This window comes from Lynx rufus, unplaced genomic scaffold (assembly GCF_022079265.1).
Source record: "Lynx rufus isolate CCGP_SWC_20201006 ecotype Redwood Valley unplaced genomic scaffold, mLynRuf1.p SCAF_13, whole genome shotgun sequence".
Lineage (NCBI taxonomy): Eukaryota > Metazoa > Chordata > Mammalia > Carnivora > Felidae > Lynx > Lynx rufus.
The window spans coordinates 52,608,957-52,632,472 of record NW_025814827.1 but is presented as its reverse complement, the minus strand read 5'-3'; the positions used below and the strand labels follow the sequence as shown (position 1 = coordinate 52,632,472).

Genomic DNA, 23,516 nt, shown 5'->3' with positions numbered 1-23,516 from the left:
TTATTCTTGGGGTGACAAAGCCAAATAATAATGGTTTTATTATTTGGCCCCAAGGATACAGTGTAGTTGGAGAAAGATAAAGGAAATGTTTTTTTAAAAAATTAATTTGAAATAGAGGCATCTTAAAGTTGATACATCTTTAGAAATTATAAGGGACATCTTACAAAGTAAGATACTTTGTAGCTTATTATAGTGGATTTCCTAAAAAAGAAAGACTTCACATACCTTCAAGAATATGAAGTATTCTTTATATGAAGTATGAGACCCTCCCCAAAGCAGTACGCTCAAGTTAATCTCATTCTTTTATGACCCCTTCATTTGCTACATTAACTTCCTATTCCTTTATGCACTGCAAAATGAGTTTGTGGCACAAATTCATTGACTCCTGAAATACAAGAACCAAATTTTCTCTCAGGAAAAAATAATCATTCAAATACTGTCATAGTGAATTGGGTAAAGTATGATTTACATATTTGATGTATAGTCATCTTTTTTTTATAAAATTTTTTTAATGTTTATTCATTTTTGAGAGAGAAACAGAACATGAGTGGGGGGAGGGGCAGAGAGAGAGGGAGACACAGAATCTGACTCCAGACTCCGAGCTGCCAGCACAGAGCCCAACATGGGGCTCAAAGTCACAAACTATGAGATCCCAACCTGAGCCAAAGTCAGTCATTTACCCAGCTGAGGCACCCAGGCACCCCAATGTATAGTCATCTTTTGTTCTGTCCTATTTGTTGCTCTCAGCTTCATAGGAACTTTATGTTGCAGTCTCAAAGGGTGGTTCTGCTGTGTGATGACACAAAGTTAATATGGTCCAGACATGGTTGCTTAAAACTTTAAGATCATGCCATTTGAACATTTAGATATATGTGATTTTTACCTAGAACGTTTTCTGAAATCCCCAAAATAGTTGTCACATTTGTGTTTGGTGCTGTTTTTTTCTTATATCACAGAGGGGCATATGAGAAGGAAAATGGGAAGTAGAGAAGAAAAAAAAAAGTTAGCCACTCATAGTTATGCTATCCTGTGTAACCCATTATGCCTCTATTCTCACTCCAGACTGTCATAGCCATTGTTAGCATGCAAATTTGAATGCCTGTGTTAAAAAAACAAAATTCAACTGAAGAAATAGTAAAGATCTTTACTGTTTTATTCAACATTTCATAAATTGGGCAGCATCCCATTTGGCAGATAGAAAAGAGCTCTGAAGAGCCATACAAAATGAAAGACTTACAGACAGGAGGCGGTTAGGACAAGGAAGTTACTAGCAAAGTATGGATTGTTTCAGGCAAAGTCACCTTCCTTTGGGAGACAGCAGGGGTCTGTCAAGCAGATTACCTCACTAGTGCTGACCAGGTAATTCCAGATTGACTGTAACTAAGTTAAGTATTAAGTCTTGGTTTGGTCACATGAGCTTTTAGCACAAGTGACTCCATTTTGGGCCTGTTGTCTCCTTTTTTTTTTAACAATCTTCCCCCTTTTGATCATACTCTCAGCTTAACTGAGAGATGGGATCCAAGTTGAAAGCATTAGCAACCCTCCCAGCTACCACTGAAGTTCTTGCAGGGTTTGCTGATCCTCTGTGTGGTATTCACAAGTCACAACTTCAGGTTCACATTTTTTAAGTTGGTCATTCTTTGTGTTCCTTTTCCGATATTTTGCACATCATTTGCATGGTGGTTAGCAGCTATGAGCATGCATTTAAAACCTTTGAGGAAAAACAGGACCGGGAAGATTTTTTTTTTTTTTTGATGTTTATTTATTAGGGGGGAGAGAGAGAGAGTGAGAGCTGAGGAGGGGCAAAAAAGAGGAGGAGAGACAGAGACAGAGACAGAGACAGAGAGAGAGAGAGAGAGAGAGAGAGAGAGAGAGAGAGAGAGAGAATTCCAAGCAGGCTCCATGCTGTCAGCACAGAGCCTGACGTGGGGCTTAATCTCACAAATCATGACATCATGACCTGAGTCAAAATCAAGAGTCAGACACTTAACCAATTGAGCCACTCATGAGCCCCCAGGGAGATTATTATAATGATTGCTATCAGCAGGATATTTCCCAGCGTCTGGAGTGCACTTTGCAGCCACAGTCCCCAAGACCCAAACCAATTAAAATCCAATTAAATCACAGAAGACCCCATTGTAGGAGTCAGTTTGTTAAGTTGTGTGGCTTGTTCACAAATCTTATGTAGCTGAGTTTCAACTTCCCCAGAAGCATAGTCATGGTACAGCAAGTGGTATTGACCATAACACAGATACCTTGTTCAGCTAAAAAATAATAAAGGGCTATCCTATTATCAAGAACGACCTTCTTCTGAATTATTATTGCCTCCTTGTAGGTCTAACTCAACGTTGTAAATTCCAGGGAGTTGAGCAGTGAGGTGTCTCAGTTTGCTTATAAATAATCATATAGCCTAAGAGACATTTCCTAGGTATTGCCAGCCATCTAGACATTTGCAGGCCCAAGGAGAATGATAACCACCACAGACCAAGATAAATCATATTGGGAGCATAAACCACTCTCACCGAGGTGGCACTATTAATGGCTTCATTTGCAGGGATTATTGCATTTTATGTATAAGCCAGGGGTCATTTAGGTTTTCCATAAATCTAGTTTGAAATAAAGAGTTGTTCTAAATGCCTTGCACAGATGAGTACTGTTGGTGAGATCTTTTTCATAATTGGGGGCAGATGTGATTTAGGTAATCATAAGAACATGGGTATAAATATACTACAGTTTGCATAGGCATTTGTGTTTAATTGGGCAAGTATAGTGATAATCAGAGAAGAGTAAAAACAAGGCAGTGGATGTTCTGGCCATAAAAGTCAAACTCAGTAAGTAACTTCTAAGGAGATCTATTGTAGTTTATTAAGAATGGCCTGGGAGGTACAGATGATGGCATTATCTTTCCCCAGACTAGTACCAAAGTAAAGGAAGAGAGAGAAGAGAGAATTTCATGTTTAGTTATAGTGAGAAGTCTTGATCTGACATCTTGAATAGAAGCAATCTACCTTGATGTCTGCTACTTCTCTTCCTAGTCAATTTGATTTCAAGGTCTCCAGTATTTGCACAGGACCAGATGTCCATGGGAACCGTCTTAAGTTGTGAAATACACACCCAAAGTTCAACGTCTTGTAATCTGCATTGGCATCAGTTGTTGGTAGGGTCTTTTCCATGAGTCCCACATTTGCAAAAGCATCAGAGTAAAACAGTAATTGTACATGATAGAAGACTTAAAAATGTCCATGGTTAAAGCTCTGATGACAGTACATTATAATGCAGCTGACATAAAAATTGGTTATGACACACAATATTTTAAGGTAATAATGGGAATTATGACTAATAACATAATATTAGGACATGTCAGATTTCCAGGAGTTTCATTTTTTCTGTAACATTTATAACCTATACCTACATAAATACAACATAAAGAAGACTTAGTATTATTTCCTTTTGAGAATGCTTCTCACATAATTTAATATCAAATAGCCTAATCAGTTTAACAGCTTTGTTTTTATAAGGAGCAAGAACACTTCTTTTGTGATTTTCTAGGAGCCATATGAAAAATCCCGGAGTTGGTTCCAAGTCAAAAGATTTCATTTAGAATTAGATTTTGGAGAAGTTTACTAATAATATCAAAAGGTTTTAAAATATTTGGTCAAATAGTAGGACTGTAGGTCACTGTGAAACATTACTTGGTTATCCATTTAGCCAGAAAGACAGTTAAAGATTTCACAGGCAATACAGAAAGTTACATACTTGTCTTAAAAAAAAAAAAACAAAAAAAAACTTAGTTCTTTTACTAGGAAAGATTGTTTTCTTAAGGAATCAAAGACTTGATGGGGCGCCTGGGTGGCTCAGTCGGTTAAGCATCTGATGTCGGCTCAGGTCATGATCTCGAGGTTCGTGAGTTCAAGCCCTGCGTCAGGCTCTATGCTGATGGCTCAGAGCGTGGAGCCTGTTTCAGATTCTGTGTCTTCCTCTCTCTCTTTAACGTTAAATAAACGTTAAAAAAATTTTTTCAAAAAAAAGGAATCAAAGACTTGATAAAGAAAATATGAAACACAGGGAATTATTTTGATAAAATAAAGAATCTTTGTTTTCTAGGCAGATTATTTTAAAAGGCAAAGAAAAACCTTTATAATCTCTTATCAAGAGCAGACCAGTAATCCAAGAAAACTATGTCCTTTTAATAGAGAGAAAACCAAATTCTAATTTTGTAACAGTGTATTTTTTTTTTTTTAATTTTTTTTTTCAACGTTTATTTATTTTTGGGACAGAGAGAGACAGAGCATGAACGGGGGAGGGGCAGAGAGAGAGAGGGAGACACAGAATCGGAAACAGGCTCCAGGCTCCGAGCCATCAGCCCAGAGCCCGACGCGGGGCTCGAACTCACGGACCGCGAGATCGTGACCTGGCTGAAGTCGGACGCTTAACCGACTGCGCCACCCAGGCGCCCCATGTAACAGTGTATTTTTAATATTAAAGCTCATTTCCTTTTTTTATTTAAACAAATTTATTCCAATCTTAGCTTGACCATGCATAAAATTCCTTTCCCAAGATCCCTTATCACAAATTTTCTACAACTTTATTTTGTACCTTTGGATTTTATTCTCTGATTTTCGTCTTTCCCATTCTGAAATCACCAGCTTCACTTTAGGACAGAATTACTTTCTCTTCCCTCAACAAAATTGCATCTGCATTTCTCATGGTTTCTTTTACGGAAAACCCACATCCTACTTTCCTAGTATACAAAGATGATTCTATTATTGATCGATGCATCACAGCCACTAACTCGGGAAACAAATGGGTAAGCCCTGTGAGCTGCCTCAGCAAACTGCTCCATTCCTGGGAGTCCCAAGGCAGTTGGACACATTGAAAGCATAGCTCCTGTCTGGGTTTGCCAACACTGTTCCCAAACTCAGATAAACTAGTTGCAAGAGAAGCCAATCACTCAAGAGACAACGGTTTGGAAAAGAGAAAGGCAGAACTTTATTTTGGGTGCTGGCAGCCAGGGGAGGTAGCTCAAGCCTTAACAACTACCTCTCTGCCAACAAAATGGACACCTGGAGTTTTATAGAGGAAGAATGGGGAGATACATGCAAGAGGGCAGGCAGCACAGGATCATGGGTGGGGGTTGGTATATGTTCAGCATATGATCGTGGGCAGGGAAGGGACTGAAATGTGGTCTTCTAGGCATGCCGTTGCTATCAGGGCTTTTCTGGCCTGGCAATTGTGTTCAGATCATTGCAAAATGTCTCTCATCAATGCATCAAGAAAATACAAAAAATAAGAACAATGGGTTTCAGTTAGCATATGAGTTAAGCAATCTTGTCTATTTCTGGTCTTAACTATTGGGGTCTATAGAGGGCTTGCTGACAATTATTTCTAGTAGTTAAATTACATATATTAAAATTTTTAACCCTCGGAAACTTTAATTTTTAATGGAAAACTAAGTGAATAACTATGAACTGTTACACCAACATTCTTCAGATTGACAAATTTATGAATACATTTTGTAATTTCTCAAAAGATACTCTTCCTCATAGTAAATTTTTCCATGGAGAACCAAACATTTGGATTTTTTTAAACGTTTATTTACTTATTTTGAGAGAGAGACAGAGCACAAGCAGGGAAGAAGCAGAGGGATAGGGACAGGGAGAGAATCGCAAGCAGGCTCCATGCTGCCAGTGCAGAGCCCAATGCAGGGCTCAAACCCACAAACCATGAGATCATGACCCGTGTCGAAACCAAGAGTCAGATGCTTAACCGACTGAGCCGCTCAGGTGCCCTGGGAACCAAACATGTTTATTAATAGACCCACCTATCTTAAGTTTCTTTGTAATAAGCCAAAAATAGATAAAACTATGTTTAGTAATTGTTTCAGTTTTTTATTTTATTTGGAAATGATCTAGATACTCAGTGATATCTCTTTCAACTTATCTCAGTATAATTTTTAAGGTTTCAAGTTACCAAAAAGATTTTTATTTTTATTATTTATTTAATATTTTTAATGTTTATTTTTTAGAGAGAGAGAGAGAGAGAGAGCGAGTTGGGGAGGAGCAGAGAGACAGAGAGAGACAGAATCTGAAGCAGGCTCCAAGCTGTCAGCACGGGGTCAACACGGGGCTGGAACTCACAAACTGTGAGATCATGACCTGAGCTGAAGTCAGTCACTTAACCGACTGAGCCACCCAGGCGCCCCACCAAAAAGATTTTTAGAAACTATTTTTAAGTAGACAGACTGATGTCAGCAGGCAAAGTCAGAGGACCCAAAGGGGTGCCACAGGGCCCGCAAAGAGGGTACTTGGCTTTGCGCATAATGGAAATAAAACACAAGCCTAAAGGAAGCAAGAGAATTTATTGAAGACAGAGCAGATACAAACCATCTGGGAGACTCAGAAAGAAAAAGGAACATGACTCTCATCTTTGCTAGGAAGTCTGGAGTTTTACTGAGGATGGTGGTCTGGTGTATATGTCCTCTCAGGCATCCAGGAACTGGTCAAACAAGGACTGAGTGCTCAGGTGTCTTAAATAAGTTCCTTATGCCCTGGAGCCAGGGGTCCTGGCGTCAAGGTGTTTGGAATCAGTAATAGTGGAGAACTGATAGCCCTGCCTGGGGACTCCTTAAATGTTCCCAAGCAAACAGCTTTCATTTAAAATGTTAGCCATGAGATGGGTATGATGATGCAAAATTCACTAGTTGATTCAAGAGCAGTTGGATCCAAGGGACACCTGGGTGGCTCACAGTCAGTTAAGCACTGGACTTCAGCTCAGGTTGTGATCTCTGTGGTTCATGGGTTCAAGACCCACATTGGGTTCTGTGCTGACAGCCTGGAGCCTGCTTCGGATTCCGTGTCTCCCTCTCTCTCTGCCACCACCCCCCTCCCCGCCCCCTCCCTGCCACACACACACTCACCCTCTTGTGTTGCCTGTCTCTCTCTTCCTCTCTCTCAGTAATAAATAAACATTTTTTAAAAATTTTTTAAAAAGAGCAGTTGGGTCCACATTGTGTTTCTGCCCGCTGAGATAAAGTTATCTGCTCAAATGGCTAAAGTTTTCTTTACTAATATTTGTAGAAAAGACATTTAAGATTTGTCTTGACAGATAATCTTATGGAAGCTGTGGACTAGATTTGTGGCATGGGATTTTCTATAGCAGCTTATATATTTTTTTAAGTTTTTATTTAAATTCCAGTATAGTTAACATACAATGTTATATTAGTTTCAGGTGAAAGGTATAGCAACTCGATTCTTACTCAGTGCTCACCATGATAAGTGCACTCCTTAATCCCCATCATTTATTTTGCCCTTCCCCCACCCACCTTACGTCTGGTAACCATCAGTTTGTTCTCTAGACTTAAGAGTTGGTTTCTTGGTTTGCCCCCTCTTTTATTTTGCCCTTTGCTTGTATTTCTTAAATTCACATGAGTGAAATCATATGATATTTGTCTTTCTCTAACTTGTTTTGCTCAGCATAATACTCTCTAGCTCCATCACATCATTGCAGATAGCAAGATTTCATTTTTTTGATGGCTAATATTCCATTATATAGCAGTTTATATTTTTTAAAAGCCTTTCTCTCTTTTTATTCCTTCAGTCCTAGGAATTGGGGATGGTCTAGGTAACAGTTCCCAAAGAATACCTGGTAAACTATTTACATCTCAAAGGCACTGCAAAGAATGCAAGTTCTTCCAGAAAGGACTTTTGTTCCCTTTGGCCTGAATTTTTACAATACTTATAAAAGGGAAGGTTTTTAGATTGATAAAAAGGATGGGTAGATTTTGAATTGTTTCTGGAGCCTCATTTCTAGTTTTGCAAAGGTTTGTAAAGTAAGGATGGTTGCTTTTAATTCCTCAAAGAATTGATATGCAACTTAAAAGACTTCATAGCTTGACCCACCTGTCTAACCACATTATCTTCAATTTGCTTTCTTATATCTGGAAGATATTCAAATGAGATGGAAATCAAAAGATGCCTGTGTTTTAGATTTAGAGTTGTGTGTTTTTGGAATGTTTTAGTGGGCACATAGTTTCATTTTAGCTTAGGGAAGGAATCCTTGAATGTTCTCATTAGGCTCTGAAAATCAGCTTCCGGTTTGGCCAACTTCTAACCATAGAGTTACTTTTTAAAAAAGTTATTTCAAATACTATGTAAGGTTTTAGCTAGGAAAAATAGTAAATATTCCTGGCCATATAGAACAACCCCTTGAATTCAAAAGGCATCCTCAGGGGCGCCTGGGTGGCGCAGTTGGTTAAGCGTCCGACTTCAGCCAGGTCACGATCTCGCGGTCCGTGAGTTCGAGCCCCGCGTCAGGCTCTGGGCTGATGGCTCGGAGCCTGGAGCCTGTTTCCGATTCTGTGTCTCCCTCTCTCTCTGCCCCTCCCCCGTTCATGCTCTGTCTCTCTCTGTCCCAAAAATAAATAAAAACGGGGAAAAAAAATTAAAAAAAAACAAAAAACAAAAAACAAAAGGCATCCTCAAAGAGGGTGCAAAAGATGTTTTATATTCCTCTCTCTCCTGGTTACTACAGAGATCTGGGAGAGTGGATTCTGGTAAGGATTATCCTCCTAAGTTGGCTTCTACCAGTTTGGCCAGGATCCCATGTGCAGGCCGTGAATGGGATTTACCTAGACAGTGTAGCTCCAGTATCTACCAGGATGTGCTGAGGTTTCCATCAATTTTAATTTTGTTTGACAATTTTCCTTGTCTATTTAAAGAATAACATAGCAGTGTACCAGAAATTCCCTCAGAATCTCGTCAGCTCTGGGAGGGGCCCATATGGGGCCCATATGGGGACATTCAAATTAGTGTTGAAGGATTTGCACAAAACTGTTGAGAACAATCTTTTTTCCAGTATCGCAGTTAATTAATTAGAAACGAGACCTCAATTTCTGTGCCAGGGTTTTGATGACGGGCACCCAGGGGGCGGCAGTGCAGGAAGTGTTGTTTTACATACCTTTTGTGTCTTTAATTTTTTATTTGCTTTTTGCAATGAAACTTTCAGTGAAGCTATTTTGGACTCTTGAAGCCTTTTGGAAGCTTCTGCTTAACAGTTAAAATTGGTATCCCATCCTTTTTGAATTTGGGAACCCTTGCTTTTAAGTGCATGTCTTACATAAATGACCTTGTCTAATTGGCACTTTCTCCATAATGGCCATTGTAATTCTAGGTTGCCTTTAGTAAGATTTTGCCATTTTTGTAGGTCTTTATGGCTACAGAGACAATAGTTGTTAGACATAAGCAGGTGTGCCAGAAGGTGCAGTGCTTAACTTTTTGGAATTTAAGGATCCCATTTCTTTGAAGTCTTTGGGTCTCTCAGAGCCAAACTAATACCTATGAAGGATGTGCTGCTGAGTTGGGGATTGTGTGGTGTTTTACAGTGTACTTTGCTGCAAAGAAATTTTCTTGAGGTTGGTGGGTAACCTGTGTCTGTCTAACCCACTCCATGATCAGTTTATCCTACACAGGAGTCTTAGGGTCAGGTAGCAAACACTCTGACAACTTTTATGTACTCCACTTGTGCCTACCAATTTTGCAGTTTTTTGGCTTCCTAGATTTCCATCTGCAGTAGCCTTTACTTCATGTGCACATTAACACACCAGGAGTAACAAAACTGATGTTACTGCGGACTGGCCAGTAGAAGCCCTTGCGTGCATCACCATCAATTCCCAGTGTGGAAATGAGGGCTGGGGAAGGAGTGGAACCAGAAGACCCCAACAAATGGTGACTGCAGACTGAACCACCAGTCCAACCTGTGTTTCTCCTTGTCCCTGAAACCTTCAGAAGTTTCCTTGGCACCACATTCCCCCAAATCTGTCAAGAAACAAAATTCAACTAAGTAAATTTTTTTAAATGTTTGTTTATTTTTGGGAGAGAGCATGAGCAGGGGAGGTACAGAAAAAGAGGGGGACAGAGGATGCGAAGCGGGCACCACACAGAGAACAGAGAGCCCAGTGTGGGGCTCGAACCCACAAACTGTGAGATGATGACCTAAGCCAAAGTCGGATGGTTAACTGAGCCACCCAGGTGCCCCTCAGTTGAGTAAATTTTAAAGATCTTACTGGCTTTATTCAACGATTCATGAAATGAATCCAAATTGAAAAGAGCTTTGAAGAGCTGGACAAAATCAAAGATTTCTAGACAGAATGGGGAGGGATGAGGAAGTTAATAGCAAATAGTGGATTGTTTTAGGCAAAGCCACCTTCCTTGGGTGAGGGCGATATCCGGGGTCTGTCAGGCAGATTACTTCACTAGTGCTGACCAGGTAATTATGGATTGACTGGTTTAAGATTCCAATACTGGGAGAGGTTGAAACTATAATTAAGTTAGGTACTGAGTCTTGGTTTGCTGACATGGACTTCTCCCAGGTGACTCTGTTTTGGGCCTGTTGTCCCACTTATAATACCTGTTAGCACTTGGACTTCCAAAATTAAAGATAAATTAAGAAATAGATTTTGGGGCAACTGGGTGGCTCAGTCGGTGAGCATCCAACTTCGGCTCAGGTCATCATCTCGCGGTTTGTGAGTTCGAGCCCCGTGTCAGGCTCTGTGCTGACAGCTCAGAGCCTGGAGCCTGCTTTGGATTTTGCGTCTCCCTCTCGCTCTACTCCTCCCCCACTCACACTCTGTCTCTCTCTCAAAAATAAACCAACATTAAAAAAATAATTAAAAAAAAAAAGAAATTTCAATGGGAGTGCCTGATTTCGACTCAGGCTCTGCACTGACAGCACAGGGCCTGCTTGGGATTCTCTCTCCCTCTCTCTCTGCCTCTCCCCCACTCATCTGCATGGGCTCTTTCGCCTCTCAAAATAAATACATAAACTTAAGAAATTTAAACACCTTTTTTAAGAGATTTATCTAAAAAAGTTTTTAATTTACAGTTTTTAATTCTCTTTTTATAAAAATTACATTACAATCTGCATGTTAATATAAACGTAAATTTATATTTACAGTTTATATTATTTTTGTCTCTTCCCTGATTAGGTACAAATCAAGACCTATCAGCTCCTACTTTCTATTTTTCAATATCCAAATCCAGCTGTTTCCTACCCATATATTTACTCTTTAGTATCCTCGATTGTGGAAAAATTGCAAGAAATAGACCAGAGAAAGCCAGAAGACACTACTGAGCTTCAAGTCTTTCAAGAAGGCATAAAGGTCTTGGAAGCACTTGTAGCCATTGCTGAAGAACAGCACCGTAAGTGTCATCACTAAATTCATACTAAATAAAAACCTGTCCCAAATCAGAAACTTAATGTTATTTTAAATGTAAAACATTCCGTTGGTCACTTAACATTATTTTTCCACATTAAAGGTCAGTGGTTAATTCCCAGTATTGATATTATTGAGTGTTAATTTGAGAGATTAGAAGGATTTTTCTTCCCCCTTCAGTGGGGAAAAACGTGTACAGATCAACAGATCAAGTGAGTTTACAACTTTGTATAACGAACATTTACACCCTTCAACCCAGAACTTATATCATTTATTTACTTGCCAGGTTCTCAGCTGGTGGCCTGTCTTCTGCCCATCCTCATTTCCTTCCTTTTGGATGATAATACTCTGGGATCAGCAACTTCCATAATAAAAAGTTTACATGACTTTGCTTTGCAACATCTCATGCAGATTGGGCCTCAGTATTCTTCAGTTTTTAAAAATGTAATGGCTTCTTCTCCAGCCCTGAAAGCCCGCCTTGAGGCTGCTATCAAGGGCAATCAGGAAAGTGTCAAAGTCAAGATACCAACATCTAAACATACCAAGAACCCTGGAAAGAATGCAAGCATCCAATTAAAGACCAATTTCCTCTGATTTTTTTTGTTTTAATAGTAAACACCTTAATAAAATAGTTGATTACTTCTCTTTGGGGACAAAAGTGACATTTTAGACACAAGTGCACTTGGAGGTCTGGTTGATTGTCTTAAATAGCTGTGACTTTTCAAAGTAATGTCAAACTTAACATTTTTTGTGGGTTTTTTGTTTTTGTTTTTCAGTTTAGTAAAACCACAGAGCTCTCACCAGGAATTTCAAGAAAGTGCTAAAAAATTGAACGTACTAAACAGCCCACTGCTTTAAAAATGAGATGGTTTTCTTCTGACAGTCCATACACATTATGGTATACTTAATATTTTGACAGATACAGATTAGACTCTAGTATAAATTATCTGCATTTATAGTGTATCCCAATTGCTGATTGAAAATTCTGCCTTATTCAGTAATTATATTAAACTTTCTTGAATTTCTCAAACAACATAAATGATTGGAAAACTATTTAGGAAACTTGGTTTAGAATTATACAATATGTAGTAGTACAAGTTAACTACAGCCCTACAGTGTAACTTAAGATCTGGTGTCTATAAATATCATGGCTTTTCATCACCTTTTGGTTTGGCTTATATTGGGTTCAAGAAATGGAAATTTTACTTATGTTTAATAGAATAGGGCATCTCCACTTAATTTCTCAGAGGATTTTCTGTTGCCTCTCTTCCTGACAATTTTGTTCATTTTCATTTATGACAGACATATCAATGAGTTTAATATAGATTCACATCTATATTTAGGTCAACTATGGGTTTATGTAAAACAACAAATTTAGATCATCAACAAATGCAAGTATGTTTTTTTATGAAACATATTTTAATATAGAAAAAAACCTAATGATAGAGTCATATTGGTTGAAAAAATATTTTTTAACTCTTGATGATCATTGACTCTCCTTCCACTTCAGTGTTATATGTATGAATCAAGCACTATGTCACAACATAGCATTTCCCTGTTAAAAGTTACAAACTGGAGTGATAGGGGCATGTTCAGAATTGAGAAAAAATACTTTGAGTCAAGAAAGAACAATGTGATGTACTCTATTTTATTATGTTTGTATATAAATACTCTTGTAAATTGTTCAGAATGAAAACACTTGACAAAATCTAACACTACAATCAGTTTTTTAATTTACATAAATAAAGCTAATTTTCTTTATCATTCTTGTATTTGAGATTATTTTGCCTACAAAAGATGACTGATTCATCTCACAGATTCCAGAAAATCAATTCTCTGGAGCAAATAATATCCCTTCTCTGAAACTTGATATTTTTATTAGAGGAGCCCTTTCTTTGAAGCATTCTTAGCAATGGTTTGGATTCTCTATCTTCCTAATTGTGCAAATTTGAGTATACACTTACTGTTTCCTTCACCTGAATGCCCTTCTCTCTGTTGTATCTGGCAGATTCCCATTGCTTGTAGGCTTGGTTTAAATGCCACTTCCCCTTGTTAACTATCCTTAACACTTCTTACCCCCCTCTTACACCAAGCAGATTTAACCGCTTCCTCACCTGTGTTCCTGTAATATTTTACATGTTCTTCTGTGCATGGAACATCGCACTGCATTTTAATATCTCCCTTTTAGACCACCTTCTCAAGGGAGGAATTGTGTTTTGTAACTGCCTTTGTGGCATCAAGTAGATACTTAATCACTGTTGAACTGTACTGATACAAGATGGATTTCAGCTCAGAAATCTACTTCTTTGTCAAGGCAAATGCTAGACTGGGTTGTTCTCAGGATACAACTCACTAATTTGATTTTTGAGTTCTTTTGTCTGTTTCATTTAGTTCTTTTTTTTTTTTTTTAATGTTTACTTATTTAGAGAAAGAGAGCATGAGTGAGGAAGGGACAGAGAGAGAGGAAGACAGGATCTTAAGCAGAGCACAGAGCCTGATGCAGAGCTCAGACTCAGAAATTGTGACATCATGACCTGAGCCAAAGTGGGATGGTTAATCAACTGAGCCACACTGGCATCCCATTTAGTTTGTTCTTAAACATTAAGATTTCCTAGCAATACCTATCAAAATAACACCACCATTCTTCACAGAGCTAGAACAAACAATTCTAAAATTTGTATAGAACCACAAAAGATGCAGAATAGCCAAAGTAATGTTGAAAAAGAAAACCAGGGGTGCCTGGGTGGCGCAGTTGGTTGAGCATCCGACTTCGGCTCAGGTCATGATCTCACTGCTCGTGAGTTCAAGACGCGCGTCGGGCTCTGTGCTGACAGTTCAGAGCCTGGAGCCTGCTTCCGATTCTGTGTCTCCCTCTCTCTCTGCTCCTCCCATGCTCATTATTTGTCTCTCTGTGTCTCTCAATAATAAATAAATGTTTAAAAAGAAAAAGAAAACCAAAGCTGGAGGTATCACAATTCTGGACTTAAAGCTATACTACAAAGCTGTAATCATCAAGACAGTATGGTACTGGCACAAGAACAGACACTCAGATCAATGGAACAGAATAGAGGACCCAGTAATGGACCCACAAATGTATGGCCAACTAATCTTTGACAAAGAAGGAAAGAATATCCAATGGAATAAAGACAGTCTCTTCAGCAAATGTGCTGGGAAAACTGGGCAATGACATGCAGAAGAATGAGCCTGGACTACTTTCTTATACCATTTACAAAAATAAACTCAAAATGGATGAAAGACCTAAATGTAAGGCAGGAAGCCATCAAAATTCTATAGGATAAAACAGGCAACAACCTCTTTGACTTTGGCCATAGCAACTACTTTCCACATACGATGCCAGAGGCAAGGGAAACAAAAGCAAAAATGAACTATTAGGACCTCATCAAGATAAAAAATCTTCTGCACAGCAAAGAAAACAATCAACAAAACTAAAAGGCAACCAACTGAATAGGAGAAGATATTCACAAGTGATCTATCGGATAAAGGGCTAGTATCCAAAATCTATAAAGAACTTAGCAAACTCAACACTCACAAAACAAATAATCCAGTGAAGAAATGGGCAAAACATGAATGGACTGCTCAACGTCACTCATCATCAGGGAAATACAAATACAAATCAAAACCACGTTGAAATACCGCCTCACACCTGGCAGAAGGGCTAAAATTAACACCACAGGAAACAACAGATGTTGGCAAAGATGCACAAAAAAGGGAACCCTTTTACACTACTGGTGGGAATGCAGACTACTGCAGCCACTCTGGAGAATGGTATGGAGGTTCCTCAAAAAATCAAAAACAGAGCTACCTTACAACCCAGGAATTGCACTACTAGGTATTTATCCAAAGAATACACAAATGCTGATTCAAAGGGGCACATGCACTCCAATGTTTATAGCAGCACTATCAACAATAGCCAAATTATGGAAAGAGCCCAAATGTCCATTGACAAATGGATAAAGATGTGGTGTGTGTATATACACACACACACACAATGGAATATTATTCGTGATCAAAAAGGATGAAATCTTGCCATTTACAAAAAGGTGGATGGAACTAGAATGTATCATGCTAAGTGAAATAAGTCACTACTAGAAAGACAAATATCATGATTTCACATGTGGAATTAAAGAAACAAAATCGATGACCATAGGGGAAGGGAAGGAAAAGTAAGATAAACACAGAGAGGGAGGCAAACCATAAGAGGCTCTTAAATACAAGAATAAACTGAGGGTTCCTGGAGGGGTTGTGGGTGGGGTTAGGCGATAGGCCTTAAGGAGGACACTTGGGATGAGCACTGGGTGTTAAATACAAGTGATGAATCATTAAATTCTACTCCTGAAACCATTACTACACTCTGTTAACTAACTTGGATTTAATAAAAGCACTGTGAACCTATGCTCCCCCAGAAATACTAAGACTTCTACTTATCATTTAATGATATAGTTTCCTGAATTGTTTGGGTAAAGGTGTTACATAATATCAGTAGTTATGAAAATATATGTCAAGTATCATGGAATTAGGAACTTTGAATTAGGCACTATTCTATACGTTTGTTTGTTTTTTTTTAATGTAACACCTTGTTTAATACAACACTGAATGTATCCTTAGTGTATCCTTAGTGATAAGGAAATTAAGGCTTCACACCTGGGATTTGAACCCATCTTTTGGATCCAAGGTCCATGCTGGAGACAAAACAAGTGCTCTGGCAGTCAAAGGGTAGCTTTTCTCTTTTCAAGGGCTCCACATTCCCTCAGCCTTCCTCACTCCTTGCTGAAGGTGTTTTCAGGTGTATTTCTCTAAGTTGCGACCAGAAGCTTTCTAGTCAATAGGAAAACGTTTTGTTTTTTAATTGTGTCCTCCACAGTTTGCATGGGAACAGTTTATATGATTAGATATTGATGTAAGTTTTGATTTGTTTAAAGGTGAATAGTTTAATCTGAAAAATACATAAAAAATTGTTTATTTCTGTTTTTATTTTAAAAAGTCTCCAGTTGTGATAAAGTAGTTAGGCTTAGCTTGGTAACTCTTCATAATGAAATATATTGATTAGTAACTTGGCTGAATCAAAGTGGTATATTTGTCTTGAGCTTTTATTTTTCTAAGAGAAGAAATAGAGCCAAATTTACCAGTGGAATCCAGTTCTATTTAAGCCACTGTTTCCAAGCTTATCATGGAAAGACTAAGAAAATAACATTGGATTTCTGTTAATAGAGCATTGAAGTAAAATATTACTTCTCTAAGAGAGAACTTCAACATCAACCTTAAAGGGAACATTATGGCACTTATATCAATACAATAAGTCCTGTAAGTGTTATAAGCATAGGAGTGCCTAGCTGTTTCAGTTGGAAGAGCATGTGACTCTTGATCTCGGGATCGTGAGTCCAAGCCCCACATTGGGTGTAGGGTACTTAAATAAAAAAATAAACATGGGGCGCCTGGGTGGCTCAGTCAGTTAAGCATCCAACTTCAGCTCAGGTCATGATCTCACAGCTTGTGGGTTCAAATCCCTGCATCCCGTGTCACGCTCTCGGCTGATAGCTCAGAGCCTGGAGCCTGCTGCAGATTCTGTGTCTCCCTCTCTCTCTGCCCCTCCCCACTCGTTCTCTCGTTCTCTCTCTCTCTCCCCCCTCCTCCCTGTCTCTCAAAAGTAAACATTTAAATAAATAAATAAACTTAAATAATTATAAACATAGTGATATGGGAGCCCAGAGAAGAAAAACAAGGCTTATAGGATGGACTTCATGGAAGTCCGTGGAATATCATAAGATACAGGCTTAGAGAATAGTACTTACTTGATGGAATAAATGCAAAACCCAGCAGTTCTTTGTAACATTAATTTTGAGGAGAATTCCCTTTATGCCATATTCTACAGATTTGCCTTTGTCTTTTTATTACTAGTTTGCATTAAGAGGGAAGAAATTTCAACCCTCAAACTGATAAACTATGATGATGTTAATACACAACTGACAACATGTGAAAGAAATACTCTACTCAAAACAAAACAAAAAACCTGGGGCGCCTGGGTGGCTGTTGGTTAAGCGTCTAACTCTTGATTTCGGCTCAGGTCATGATGTCCTGGTTCGTGAGTTCGAGCTCCACATCAGGCTCCACGCTGGCAGTGCAGGACCTGCTTGAGATTCTCTTTGTCTCCGCCTCTTTCTGCCTCTCCCCTGCTCAAAATAAGTAAATAAACACTCAAAATAAGTAAATAAACTTTTTTTAAAAAAAACTATAAAACCTATAAAGTTAAAATGTTGGATCATTTCTGGAAGTTTAATGATTGCATTAAAGCAAACAACCCTAAAACGTCAACAGCCTCCCTTGTATGTATCTTCCCAGAGTCCACTGACATTTATAACTGTAGGGCCAAGGTAATTACATAATATTGCATTTTCTCTATCAGTTGAATATACTTTCTTTACAAATAATTTGTTAGCCCTTGCAATGCCTCAGTTTATCAGGAGAGTTTTACCTCCATGTTTGCTAGAAATAACATTCTCCCAACTCCCTGCTGACGGTGATCATCCACTAGTTAATTAATTGTCCTGTGTTGACTTTCTTGTTTACTCATCTATTTAACTGATGCAGGCCTGTGCTTTTAGCTTTGAGGAAATGGGGAATTTGGGGCTGTTTTGGTTATATCCAGTACAGAACACAAACACAATCCCAGTTTCTGTATATTCAGAGGAGCTAGATTCCTTTCATTGCATTTCTGTTTGGGTAGGACTCCTGCTGGCTTTCCTCTTTGGATCTCTATAAAATGATGATTCCACAGGCTACTGGGGGAAAAGTCTTGTTACTTGGTAGCCATTCTTCGTACGCACTCACATATCATTCTTTAGTGTATTCCAAAAAACCTTTTTTTTTTTTTTAAAGAATTCTAACTATATTTTTTAAGAAAATAGGTCATTACTGCCAGTGAAAAACTAATAATGTTGACAGTGTTTTTCTTGATGGAATCAAAATTTAATCATTTTTTTCCTGAAAAAATATCTACAGGCAAGAATAATTGATGAATGAATACATACATGCCCAACACGTACCAGAAGTAATGGATTGCTTTATGAAATAAAATATTCCAAGAAGGAACAAAAATGATATTTTTAAAAGCAATTTAAAGTATGTAAGAGCAATTTTGTTAGTGCTATTATTGAAGGTAATGCACGTGGCCTCAGAAAAAGAATGTGCATATGCAGCCGAAACTGAGGCTCTCTACTACACAATGAGGCCTAAAAACCCTAGTATTTCTGTTAGTTACTTGTTTTCCATTTTAACAAAGTTGTGCACTTTTTATGTTATAATCAAATGCTGGGAAATTGCTCACCACTCCCTGAATTGCCAGGGTGATTGGTCTTCCCATACCTTTCCTCCCTTGTGTCAGGCAATTCCTAGAAACACATCTTCTAAACCATTTTTTCAACACAAACATGTCTTAAAAATAGATTTTCTAAGTTATGGAAATGCTTTTGTTTCAGCAGTCAACAGGCCTATTGTCAACATCAAATGAGAAGTGGTTAGACAATGTACTTCCTATTCTCCAGTCAGGGGTGTTCTCCAGTCAGGGTACTCTGCTATTTGCTACATTCTTCATTGCAGATGCTTTTTCTTTTCAGTAATGTGACCATTCTGATGTCTTAATGTTGTATTAAAAATTTTGTAGAATTGTCTATGATACGAATATGTTTCCTTAGTTGTTTGATTAATGTTCTTAATATGTACTGGAACTTCCAGAAATCACCCTAGAATCTGTCTCTGAGCACACACATGCCTAACCCATTTGGGACAGTTTGGAACTATTTTTAAAGGTTGGGGGGGCACCTGGGTGGCTCAGTCAGTTAAGTGTCCAACTTCAGCTCAGGTCATGACCTCGTGGTTTGTAAGTTCGAGCCGCACATCGGGCTCTGCCTACTTGGGATTCTCTCTCTCCCTCTCTCTCTCTCTGACTCTCCCTGGCTTGTGCTTGCTCTCTCTCTCTCTCTCTCCCCCCCCGCCCCTCTCTCTCAAAAATAAATACATAAACATTAAAAAAAAAAAAAAGATTGGAGTTTCCATACTCTTCCTTAAAAACCTATCTAGCATATCTCATTATTTTAGTTTCATAATCATTTTCTACAATCATTTTAAAGTGCCTGTCAATGGTTTCTTAGCTATGTCACCTAAAGCACAAGTTAAAAAGTAGGTAGGTAGGACTTAATCAAAATTAAACACTTTTATGTTTCAAAGGACACCATCAAGAAAGTGAAAAGACAATCTACAGAATGGGAGAGAAAGCTTTCCAAATCATATATCTAACAAGAGTCTAGTATCCAGAATATATAAAGAACTCTTAAAACTCAATAATGAAAAGACAATTTAAAATTGGGCAAAGGATTTGAATAGGTCTTTCTCCAAAAGAAGATATACAAATGGCTAATATACACATGAAAAGATGTGCAACATCATTAGTCACTAGGGAAATGCAAAGACCCAATGAGATAGCACTTATATCTACTGGGATGGCTATGATCAAAAAGAAAATAACAAGTGCTGAAATTAGAACCTCTGTACATTACTGGTGAGAATTAGTAGAGTTGTTTTGGACAATATTTGGCTCATTTCTCAAAAAGTTAATATAATTATGATGTGATCCAGCAATTCCACTCCTGGGTATGAAAAAAATTAAAAAGTCACACAGGGGCAACTGGCTGGCTCAGGAGTGTGCCATGTGCCACTCTTAGTCTCAGAGTTGTGAGCTCAAGCCCCACATTGGGTGTGGAGCCTACTCAAAAAATAAAAAACTAAAAATTAAAAACACACAAAAAAATGTACATGAATATTTATAGCGGAGTTATTGACAATAGCCAAAAAGTGGGAACAACCCAAGTGTCCATCAACTGATGAATATAGAAACTGAATATAGAATAGAGAATATAGAAATATAGAGAATATAGAAATATAGAATATAGAAACTGAATATAGAAAACGTGTATGTATATATGTATAGTCATACAATTGAATATTATTCAGCCATAAAAAGGAATGAAGTACTGATACATGTTACAATATAGATGATTCATTATATGATTGCATTTATATGAAATGTCCATTTACATGAAATGCCTATAAATAGGCAATTCTGTATTGTCAGAAAGTAGATTAGTGGTTGTCAGGAGTTAGGGAAGGGTGAGAGGGGAGGAATGCTAATGGGTTGAAGAATGAAGAAAATAGTCTGGAATTAGTGATATTGGCTCCACAACCTTTTGAATACAATAAAAACCACAGAATAGCACACTTTAAAAGGGTGTATTGGGCTGCTTGGGTGGCTCACTCGGTTGAGTGTCCGACTCTTGATTTTGGCTCAGGTCATGATCCCAGGGTCATGGGATTGAGCCCCACATTGGCAGTGGGGGGCCCTGCTTAAGATTCTCTCTTGGGTCACCTGAGTGGCTCAGTCAATTAAGCATCCAACTCTTGATTTGGGCTCAATCATGATCTCAAGGTTCATGAGTTTGAGCCGAGTCAGACTCCATGCTGACAGTGTGGAGCCTGCTTAGGATTCTCTCTCTCTCTCTCTCTCTCTCTCTCTTTCTGCTCCTATCCCACTCAGTGTCTTTCTCTCTCAAAAACAAATAAATTTTAGAACAAAACAAAAAAACAAAAAGATTCTCTCTCTCCCTCTGCCCCTCTTACCTGCTCGTGTTCTCTTTCTCAAATAAAAAAACAAAAATAAATCTCTATTTTAAAAAAGATGTATTTTATGGCACAAATTTGTTAGGGGTTGAATTGTGTCATGCAAAAAGATGCTAAAGTCCTAACCTAGTACTTCAGAATGTGACCTTATTTGGAAATAGGGTCATTGCAAATGTGTATAGTTAAGATGATAGTTAATATCAGTCATATTAAGGTAGGGTGGCCCTTAATCCAATCACACTAGTGTTCTGGTAAGAAGAGGAGAATGCTGTGTGAAGACAGAGACACACAGACACAGAGGGAAGATGGACATGTGAAGACTGAGGCAGAGATGGGAGTTACCAGTTATGGAGACCAAGGAATGCCTGGCCCTACCAGAATCTGAAAGAAGCAAAGAAGGATCCTCCCCTAGAGGCTTTGGAGGAAGCATGGCCCTGCCAACACCTTGATTTTCAGTTTTAGCCTTCACAAGTGTGAGAGAGTAAGCTTCTGTTGTTTCCCTTCTTATCCATGGTGTCACTTTCCAAGGTTTCAGTTATGCAGGTCAACCATGGTCCAGAAGCAGATGATCCTCCTGGTCATTAGATTGACAATATCCTGACACTGTGTCGCAACACCTACATCATTCACTTCACTTTGTCTCATCACATAGGTGTTTTATCATCTCATGTCATCACAAGAAGGGGAAGTTCAGTACAATTATATATTTTGAGAAAGAGACCACATTCCTATAATTTTTACTACAGTATATTGTTATAATTGTTCTATTTTCTTATTACTCTTGTTAGTCTTTTACTGTGCCTAATTTATAAATTAACTTTATCATAAATATGCATGTATAGGAAAAACAATAGTATGTATATAAGATTTGGTACTACCTATGGTTTTAGGCATCCACCAGGAGTCTTGGAACTTATCTCCTGATATGGAGGAACTACTGTAGTGATAATTTGTCACAGCAGCCTTAGCAAATTCCTACAGATTTATTTCTCACGTTTCAAAACTGGAGTCAGTTGTAAAGAAGAGACCAGGCTATACTTGGCACATAGTAGTTGCACAATGTATAAAGTGAACATGGTTTATTTTGATGGGACGAAAGAGTACTGGGAATAGCACCTCGCTTTGTGTAGGTCAATTTTATTGATAGACTATAATTCTTTATTGTTTAAAATCAGCAGACTGATTTTTTAGTTATCTAACTTAATAGTGCTATTTCAGTTCTCCAAACACATCAGATTCTGTGTTGCATTTCTGCCTGTTGGCCCTGGTATACCCAACTGTGTGATTTTAGGAAAGCCACTTTACTGAGTTTTCACTCTTCTCATCTACAAAATGTTTTTTTCTCCTTCACATTTTAATAATGAGAATCAAATCAAAGTACATGTGAACACACTCAGAACCCCAGGTATAAAGCATTATTCTTCCAATACCATGGGACCCCAAAGTCTTCATTAAAACTACCTTCAGGCGGGGGCGCCTGGGTGGATCAGTCAGTTAAGCATCGACTCTCGGTTTGTTCTCAGGTCATGATTTCTGGATTCATGGGATTGAGCCCTGCTTCAGTCTCTGGACTGACTGCATATGGAACCTGCTTAGGATTCTCTCTCTCTCCTCTCTCTGCCCCTCCCCATGCGCATGCATGCGCTCTTTCGCTCACTCTCTCTCTCTCTCTCTCTCTCTCTCAAATAAACTTAAAAAAATTTTTAATATAAATGACTGGATAAATGATAGAAAACAGAAAATCTCTCATGTTGAAGAATTCTAAATAATTTATGTTGTAGATATTCCAAACTTAAGGAGGTAAAACAACTCCCCATCTCTTAAGTATGGGTTGCACATAGTGATTTCCTTTCAAAGAAACAGGAAGGTAAAAAGAACAACTTTACACTGGAGAAACCTTATAACACTACTTAAGCCAGGCGATCCAGTTACATCAATAACAATAAGTTATGTTGATAGTGTGTACCTTTGATAGGATATGATGAGAATGGCACTTTACCTCTCTGGTCTTCTTCCCCCAAATCCCTAGCACCAGTCTAATTATGAGAAAAACATCAGGTTTTATCAGACAAACCCAGACTGAAGGGCATTCTATAAAACACCTAGCCAGTACTCTCCCAAACTGTCAAGGTTATCAAAAACAAGAAAAGTCTGAAAAACTCCCCACCAAGAAAAGCCTACGGAGACATGACTGAATGTAATGTGACATTCTGGATGGGATCTTTGAACAGAAAAAGGGAATTAGGCAAAAACGAAGGAAATCCAAATAAAGTATGAACTTTTCTTAATAATAAAGTATCAATATTGATTCACTACTTGCGGCAAATGTGCCATACTAACGTACTATGTTAATAATCGGTGAAAACTGGGTGTGTGATGTATGGCAGCTCTGTTCTATCTTCACTACCTTTCTGTAAATCTATACAACTACTCTAAGTCCATACATACTACTTTAAAAAGAAAAAGGAAATCTGAATCAGAATGTCTGGGGTAAGGGCCAATAATTTGCATTTTTAACCAGCACTTGTTTCCCAGAAACACCATCCTTACTGACGTCTGCTCCCAGCCTGGCCTTCATTCAGCCTGATGCAGGAGGCTATGAGGCCACGTGACCACTGCC

At 38.4% G+C, this 23,516-nt stretch overlaps 1 protein-coding gene across 1 annotated transcript in view; it reads left to right on the top strand.

Annotated features, from left to right (window-relative positions):
- Window positions 1-12,973, top strand: part of HEATR5A (HEAT repeat containing 5A) — a 121,160-nt gene extending 108,187 nt beyond the window's left edge. Inside the window, exons 36-37 of the mRNA XM_047075579.1 lie at window positions 10,982-11,195; window positions 11,496-12,973. Coding sequence (XP_046931535.1) covers window positions 10,982-11,195; window positions 11,496-11,803 — 522 coding nt within the window. The 3' untranslated portion in view covers window positions 11,804-12,973. The remainder of the gene's footprint in view (window positions 1-10,981; window positions 11,196-11,495) is intronic.
- The last annotated feature ends 10,543 nt before the right edge of the window (window positions 12,974-23,516 follow it).